The following is a 9124-nucleotide window of genomic DNA, read 5'->3' as shown; positions in this document are numbered from 1 at the left end:
CCTTTCTCACACGCTGCTCCGTTCTTGCAGTTTGAGCCACGGGGACGTGATATCTGGGCGCCGGCACGATGACCTGCTGTGGATGGCGTCCACGTGGCTCACACTGCATGAATGGAGCAGCGTGTGAGAAATGTGAGGGAATGGTGGAGCGGGAAAGCTGACAGCTCCCACTCCACCATGCTATAGGACAGGAAGGGAAACAATCTCGGGGGGAGGGGCAATTAATGAACCTTTAGACATAAAATAAGTCAAGTGTATAAAACCTTTTATGTACTCAATACATGCACATGAGATCTGCCCTAAAATGTTATTCTTTTCCCTTGCACCATCTGGACCTTACCGAGACTCAGTCAGCTTTCTGGCTGGTAGTATTGGCTGGTAGTGCGGGGGACACTGATCAGTTTGGTCCTTACTGTGCCTGGATCCGCCGCGCCGTTCGGCCGTAATCTTCTATTTTCAGAATATACAAATGAGGTGCAAACTGGCACCGGCCTGGCTAACTGGTACTTTGACATCAGCGTTTCTGGCCGCAGCGCCGCCCAGCTCATCAATATTCCTCTCCTCCCTCCACCTCTCCCTCTTCTCCCCGCTCTGTAATGAAGAGAGAGGGGAGGAATGTTGATGAGCCGGGCGGTGCTGTGGCCAGAAACGCTGACATCAGAGTGCTAGTTAGCTAGGCCGGTGCCAGTTTGCACCTCATTTGTATATTCAGAAAATAGAAGATTACGGCCGAACGGTGCAGCGGATCCAGGCTTGGTAAGGACCAAACTGATCAGTGTCCCCCGCAATACCAGCCAGTACCTGGTTAGTGTGGGGGGAGAAAGCTGACAGTTTTCCTTTAAGGCTTGGTGGGCAGAATTCCTTTTCTTCTCTTTTACATGAAAAATATGCCATCCACATAAAAAGTGCATATAAATATGAAAATATGAATAAAACCATCTAAAATCTTAGCATTTTCTTTAAATGAGGAAATAATGAACTAGTACTGATGGATGTTAAATAAGGAAGTGTGAATGAGCCCTAAATCAATTAGCTTGTCTCCAGAGACATGTCCTCCAGATAATAGCATTAGTTCTGCATGGTTAATTGCACACTCCATAGCTCCACCTATTGTCTGGCATGTGCATGACACACTTATCTACCACATGATTTAAAACTACATTATACTAGTAGAGGGATGCAGAATCTCTGAAATAATCATTTTGATATGGATTTGGTGGGGATTTGCAGCTGCACATTTTAGGATGATTGTGCTAATATTTTTAAAGGAAAAAGTCAATTTATTTCAGTTCTGTGGATCCGCAGCAGCAGATTATGTAGTTCAACTTGCCCATTGAAATCCGCAATCGGTGATGTCCTGTATTAGCCGCAGGTCCCGGCCGTTGATGGCCGCCGGGACCGACCCGATATGGCATATGGCGGGAGCCGGCACAGGACTTAAACATAAGTTCTTCATCGTTAAGGAGATAAATACAGTCTAAACCGTAGATCCCAAAGTCCGTGCGCAAAATTTATCAAGAGCCGTGCGACTTTTGATAAATTAGGTGAACAATAGACTGGCCTTAGGCTCTGTAGGTTGGTCTATATTGATGCGGGAAATAGACAACTTTGACAAATCCCCCCAATGTGCAGTATACTCCATAAAGGGTTAATTCCTAGATACTTGTACTCTGCTGGGAGAATCTGGGAATGAGTTAGGGATCCACAGTTTTATCAAAATGTATACTACTGGATGTTAGTTGTTGAAACGGTGTTGTGAAGAAATAGATCAACGTACAACATGTGGATGTGCAGCTATGTCTGTCTGTCTTTTTCTGTGGAAAACTCACCTCATAAACTCATCTGCACAAAATCATGTGGATTTGCCACTGCAGATTTGTTAACAAAAACTATAGGGGGGAATTCATCAAAACCTGTGTAGAGGAAGAGTGGTGCAGTTGCCCATAGCAACCAATCAGCTCACTTCTTTCATTTTTAAAGAGGCCTGTGAAAAATGAAAGAAGCGATCTGATTGGTTGCCATGAGCAACTGCACCACTCTTCCTCTGCACGGGTTTTGATAAATCTCCCCCTATGTATTTCAAATCCACAGTTGCAGATTTTGACCTCCCCATCAAGGTCACAATAAACTCATTAAAAACAAAAATGAAATGTATTGTAATGGGAGTGAACATGACCCTGATAAAACTAAACTCGGGCTTCAATGATATCTTTGTACGCATCCACTTTCCTAAAGATTCTTTATAATTCAGACAGAAAAATAAATATATATTAAGCTGTATGTATAGTACATTGTTTCTAGGGGAGAATCTTTCTAGACATATTACGTCCAACAGAATCTGGTTGTCTTTACAAATGTGATTTCTCTCTGACAGAAGCTTGTCTTGTGTGAAATTCATGGCAAACTGCTCCTTTCTATTACGTGTGTGTGTGTGTATATATTTTAGTAAAACCTCTTTGGAACCAAGGATTTATTAAATGTTATGCATAGACTTAAAAAAAAAAAAAAAGGGGGGGTTATCCACTATTAGAAAAAAATATATTTCCAAATGTACAAAAATATGAAAACTAAAAAAAATAAAAAAATAAATAAAATGTACTCACCTGTGTGATCTTGCTTTTTAAAAGTGGATAACCCCCTTTAAAATATATACATTTTTAATTATTTCTAATAGGATTTTTTCAGTGCACATCAGGGATGGCCTTTTATAACAACATTAAAATATATTTTTTTTATAATATGAAATTTAATGAAAAAATTATCTTGTTTACTATCTGTATGTTCCTATGTTTTCAGTACCATCTACAAAACAATCATTGTTAACCATAGCAAATTTGTTCAGATAATTTCTAATTACCGTAATTTCGTTAAGAACATAAGACAGTAGTGAGGCACAAAGAGTGAGTCTTACAAGGTTTATACAGCAATACTGCCTTCATTCACTATAATGACCAATCCAGTCAAATTCTAAATAGTTTCTATTAGTTTTTGCATAAGCCTCTTAGTATGTAAAGCCCTTGGTCATCAGCACCTTAGTGAACACTATTGTTCTGGAGAGACTAGATAGCATCAAAACAAGAATCCTCAATTTTCATAGAGTAGAGTAATTGGAGCCGAGCTCTATGCTGGAGGCACCTGGATTGCCATAGTCAAGTCACTTCACCTTTGCCAGAGGGGGGCAGGTTGTGTAAACAATGGTTAATTTTAGCCACAAAGAAGCTATTAGAGGACCTTCAGGACATAATGAAAAGCACTGATTATCAATGCATAGCTTCTCCTGATGTTCTCCAGATAATGGAAAACCACTGGCTTGCAGACTGTAAAAGCTATTAACATGTAATCACTAGTACAACTATAGCCCACAATGACTAGTAAGCACACACACTTTAACAGTACATCTGTTTTATTTTACTGTAAAAAAATAAAGTGCAGTTAAACACTGTTACACAAGAACATAGAACGCTCCTTTTCCAGAAGCAAATACAAAACATTGAGAAAATTGTAGCTTTTTTTATGAGAAGTTTACAATCTCAAACTCCATAAGAGCAACAATTACAGAACAATATTAAATTAAAGGACTCAATAGGAGACTTGAACAAAATAGTCATTTCCAAGTTTTTCTTGTGTTCCAAGTGGAGTGCTAACACAGGAATACATTAGAAAGGGGCGTCAATGATTTATGGGCAAAAACAGCCTCACATCATGCTATTGCAGGGGTAAAATATGCATGTAACATGCACAATTTGCTGTAGATTAAACAATGCAATTTGTGGTAGATTTTTTTTTTGCCACGTTTAGACTATTACTAGACTGGGTTCACACATAGTATTTATATATGTTTAAGTGTGAACATTAAAAAGGACTTAAAATAAAGTAAAAAAAAAAAATACTGTGGGAATATATTCTGAACATAGGCCTTTGGTCAGATTTTTTAGCTAAAATCTGAAGTGGGTAAAAAAAAAGTAGGATAAAAACCATGTTTTATCTAACTATACTGACCAAAGGACCATGTGTGAACCCAACCTTATACTAGTACTTTATTTCCAGGTATATACTTTGTGCAGCCAACCCCCCCCCCCAAAAAAAATAAAATAAAAAATTTACAAAGATTAAAAAACTGTGGGAACATAGCCTACATCATTTTTCCTTAAAAATACAATAATCTGTAAGGAAGGAGCTCCCACTGGTTAATAACTAAGCCTTAAAACTTTTTTTCTGTCATTTAGCATTTTTACATTTTTAATAAGGGGGAAAAAAGCCGCTTAGGAAACACAAGAAGGGGCAACTAATAAAGAGTGATTTTGACGTGATTTGCTCCAAGAATTGGTAGCATGGAGGACTTGGGTTGGTGGGAAGGTGGACGCGGCCTCACAGCACAAGTCATCTGTCACAAACATTACTAAAAACATAAGAGACGTAGCATTTACACCAGATATTGTGTCATTTCCATAAAAGCTTATTTTACCCGGCATAGTACCAAACTAGGTCCTGTTACTGTCCTTTGAGTCTCATCTAGTAAAACAATAAAACCTCCCCAGTGGGCTCAACACTTAGAAGGGGATTCATCTATCACAACCTGGTCAGTATGGTGGGCGAGTGGAAGGTAGTTTGTAGATTGGGGGTAGCTTGTAGATTGTGGGTAAAGGTTTCTGGCATCAATGTAAGAAGCTGGTGCCATTAATATGGTGTGCTCCCCTGGCACAGCATAGTTAATAAACTGTGGCTGTAAGAAAGGAGCGGCCGATTGCGCAGTGTGCATAAACTGTGCATTTGGCGGGCAGCCCATGACTGGAAATGCTTGTGGCATGTTCATATACAAATTGATATTTTCGGCTCCCAGACCACAGAGGTTTTGAGGACGAGCACTAAGCGATGCACGGGGGGCAGAGTTTGAGCTGGAGCTTGAGTGTCTTGAGACATCAGTAGATGGTTCGGTCTCCAAGAGTCGGCTTTGGGGAGCAGGCCCATTGATCTGGGTTTCTTCTTCAGGTTTAAGACATCTGCAACAGCATACTCCCACAAGAGCACCCACAATGACGAAGCTCACAAATATGGTGCCAACCAGAAGAAAGGGCAGGTATGTGGGCACTAGAAAGAAAAGAAAAATGGTTAGGAGGTGACTATGGTTAAAAAGGGATATTTAGGGTGCGTTCACATGCGGGGATTTTTTAGCGGGTTTTCCGCTGCGTATTTGAAAGGGGGCGGGCTCTTCTCGGCTGTCCGCAGCAGATTTTCCGCGGCGGAATTTACGCTTTGGAAAATCCGCCACAGTCCCTACTGACTTCAATGGGGCTTGTGGCAGATTTTCCGCAGTGTACATAACGCCGCGGAAAATCTTCTGCAGACAGCCGAGAAGAGCCCGCCCACTTTCAAATATGGAGCAGAAAACTTGCTAAAAAAAAAAAAAAAAAAAAAGGGTGCGTGTGAACGTACCCCAACAACAATAGATTGGCCTGCCAATATATTAAGATAATATACTGGTCTTCCAGCCGTTATACTATGATATTCAGTTTTATGCATTTATAATACAATTACATAGGGGACAATTCCTGAACAAACCCCCATCCGACTTGGTTATGTTGCTACCCATTGAAGTCAGAATCCACAAGTGGATTTTCCTACAGCGAAAAAGTTAGGTACTCTAAAAAGAAATATACTGCAGAATATTTCATATATGTCAGACCCATAAGCATCACTCGCAGCTACTAGGCCCCATTGCAAAATCTGCATTAGGGCCCTCTGACAACCATGGGCCATTTAAAAAACACTGGTTATCTTATGTGGCAAAGGGGTATTGGGCCCATTTTTAAGATGGGAATACATTCAATGTTGGGAGGATGTCCAGCATAAACAGTAAACATACATAAAAACCAAGACATGAACACAGCATTGGGCTAGAATCACATATCTGGAATCAAGTAACAATTTCCTGCAATAAAACTTAATAAAAATATCGCTCTATTTCAGTGTTTCCCCAATCAGGGTGGCTCCAGCTGTTTCAAAACTACAACTCCCAGCATGCCCGGACAGCCGTTGGCTGTCCGGGCATGCTGGGAGTTGTAGTTTTGAAACAGCTGGAGCCACCCCGATTGGAAAACACTGCTATATATTTTTTTTTTTTTTACGATTCCTTAACAGTACAAATATTTATTATATCACTGTTTTAGTACTATATAGACACATGAAATAACAGAAGACCAAAACGGGCACAAATGGGTGAATAATACAGATCTGACCAGTGTACTGGTAGTTGCTAAGGGGCCACACACACACACAAACGATATCTGCAATGACTGGCATTCCCTTGTGGAGTTAAAATTGCAATATTTTACATACATGTTCCTTCCAAGTAACAAAGTATCTAAAAATCTACTACTGTAGTGTACTAAACAAAATGTAACCTCCATCCGCTACTGTTCAATAGAGCAATTGTATACAAATAGCAACATTGGGCTTTTACCTGCAGCTGGCATCTCTACAGCCGACACTCCTTCCTTGAGTAGATCTTCCTGCTCCTCACTAGGACAGAGTCCTTGGTCCAGCCTGGCCTCACTGGCAGTACAGCAGTACCTTAGATTGCAAGACCCACAGCAGTAGGTAGATTCTACATGATCATATCTTTCTGGGCACTGAAACCCTGGGTGCCAACTTCCATAATTGTCCATCCATCCATGGCAGTACTCTCCAAACTGTGCCCAAGAACTACTTACATGCAGCAGCAACAGGATAAACAAAGGACACATGGTGCAAGCTGCAGAGGAAGACTAATAGCTTAGTGCTTATCCAGGGGGTAGATGAGTTTTATCAGCTGCTGCTATAACCCGCCTTCCCTGGGAGGGAGGGTCAGTCACCTTAGCCCCAGACACTCCACCCCTACCCCTCCTGTGCCACTTTTCATAAAGACATCAACACCTCAGAGCTGCCATCTTGTGTATTACACCTTACAACTGGTAGACTGTATAAACTGCTGAGCTTTTCATGCAGATCCAGTCTTATGGTAATTGTCCAATGATGTGCCAGCCCTTTTAAGTGTCCCTGAATTTACAAAGGGTTAATAACTCCAAATTGAATTAATACATGAGACTGACTCCCTTCTTACAGATAACAGCATCATTCTAATCTGCTTGTTCCCCCAGTCATGCAGTATATGTTACTGGTGCTGTGTGCTTTATCCTCACAATATGGCTTCATTCAGACTTTCTAAAAAACAAAACAAAAAACTATCAAATATGGATGTGTAATCATCATCATCATAAATAATCTGCTTGTCTCTGCAATCCGACAGTATATTTGTATTTTGATTTTCAAAAAAATTCCAGCCTGACATTCCGACAGGTTAGCACTAAGATTGCTCAAAAAACGTGCCTTCTATAGGGATTCGACAGAAAAAAATTGACATGTCAGTTCTGCAGAGTGCAGAACCGTAATTTCCACGAGCGATGTTTCCACCCTGTCAATTCCGCCATGTGCACGGTGCAGCTGAATCCCATTGAAAACAATGGGGCACATTTATCTAGGTATTTAGAGCCTTTTTTTTTTTTGCGTACAAAATGTCTCACAAAAAGTCTCACAAAAAGTCTCACATGCTCCTAAGCACTTTTTTGTGCGACTTTTGTGGGTAAATTAAAAAAGTTGCAATAAAGTCTCATCTGCAACATTTTTGTTTTGCTTATGTGCTCCAAATGTATCAATCCCCTGTGATAGTATGATAAATATGTAGCACATAAGCAAAACTAAAGCAAAAATAAATGACTTCAGAACTCGCTTACCAAAGCAACGATGATAAATATCGCCCCATGTGATTCTGCTGCAACAGAGTTTCCGTGCTGAATTTTTTTTAACAGATTCCACTCAAACTTGGTGGTGTTATTGGGGCCATAGGGTGTATTCACATACACCAGATCCGCACATCCGCACAGTTACAGATTTTACAAAGCGGTTAAAAATATATGAGTTGCCTTGTAAAATTTGCACTTGCTTATCTACAGTTGCAGATTTTACAACTATAAGGATAGGGTCACACGCAGGGCCCAAGGAATTTGGGACCCCAATCAACATAGACATGGAGGCCCCCCCTCCCTCCACACCTTATGCACGCAAAGCCTACAAAGCCTCTGAAATTCAAAACACTCTGTGCCCCCCATATATGATAATAATGCCCCCACATATAATAATTATAACCCATCCTGTTCCCCCCACACAATAATAATGCCTTCTGTCCTGTGCGTGCCCCTCGCATATAATGCCCCCTGTGCTGTGCCCTTCACATATAATGCCCTGGTCATGTTCCCCTGAGGGGTCATTATACGTGAGGGGCACAGGACAGGGGTAATTTAAGTGAGGGGCACATATCGGGGGGCATTATATGTGAGGGGCACATGACAGGGGGCATTATAAGTCAGGGGCACATGTCAGGGGGGCATTATATGGGCACATGACAGGGGGGCCCCCCTGTCATGTGCCCTCATATATAATACCCCCTGTCATGTGCCTCCACATATAATGCCCCATGTCCTGTGCCCCTCACATATAATGCCCCCTGTCTTGTGCCCCTCACATATAATGTCCCCCTTACATGTGCCCATGACTTATAATTCCCCCCCTGTTATGTGCCCCTCACTTATAATTTGCCCTTTTCTGTGCATGCCTCCCCCCCTCCCGCCGTTTTAATAATTCCCCTGTACCATAGTGCCCGAGCAGCTCACTCCAGCTGTCACCTTTCTCACACGCTGCTCCGTTCTTGCAGTTTGAGCCACGGGGACGTGATATCTGGGCGCCGGCACGATGACCTGCTGTGGATGGCGTCCACGTGGCTCACACTGCATGAATGGAGCAGCGTGTGAGAAATGTGAGGGAATGGTGGAGCGGGAAAGCTGACAGCTCCCACTCCACCATGCTATAGGACAGGAAGGGAAACAATCTCGGGGGGAGGGGCAATTAATGAACCTTTAGACATAAAATAAGTCAAGTGTATAAAACCTTTTATGTACTCAATACATGCACATGAGATCTGCCCTAAAATGTTATTCTTTTCCCTTGCACCATCTGGACCTTACCGAGACTCAGTCAGCTTTCTGGCTGGTAGTATTGGCTGGTAGTGCGGGGGACACTGATCAGTTTGGTC

The 9124-nt window shown here is 41.7% G+C and overlaps 1 protein-coding gene across 1 annotated transcript; it reads right to left on the bottom strand.

Moving 5' to 3' along the window:
* Window positions 1-4330: 4330 nt before the first annotated feature.
* LOC130291903 (protein shisa-1-like) lies at window positions 4331-6743 on the bottom strand. The gene is made up of 2 exons (XM_056541337.1): window positions 6461-6743; window positions 4331-5088 (listed from the first exon to the last, which is right to left on the bottom strand). Exons 1-2 carry the CDS (start codon window positions 6741-6743, stop codon window positions 4544-4546), a joined length of 828 nt encoding a protein of 275 aa, XP_056397312.1. The 3' UTR covers window positions 4331-4543.
* Window positions 6744-9124: the final 2381 nt, after the last annotated feature.

The sequence above is a fragment of the Hyla sarda genome, chromosome 9, assembly GCF_029499605.1.
Source record: "Hyla sarda isolate aHylSar1 chromosome 9, aHylSar1.hap1, whole genome shotgun sequence".
In the NCBI taxonomy this organism is placed as follows: domain Eukaryota; kingdom Metazoa; phylum Chordata; class Amphibia; order Anura; family Hylidae; genus Hyla; species Hyla sarda.
Note: the sequence above shows the minus strand (reverse complement) of the source record. Positions and strands in the feature narration are given on the sequence as shown.

Bases quoted from the DNA above. Each gene is read 5' to 3' on its own strand.
- LOC130291903 (XM_056541337.1), bottom strand. From the start codon at position 6,743: ATGTGTCCTTTGTTTATCCTGTTGCTGCTGCATGTAAGTAGTTCTTGG. The intron at 5,089-6,460 runs GTAAAAGCCCAA...TTTTCTTTCTAG, and splicing joins TGTAGAGATGCCAGCTGCAG to TGCCCACATACCTGCCCTTT.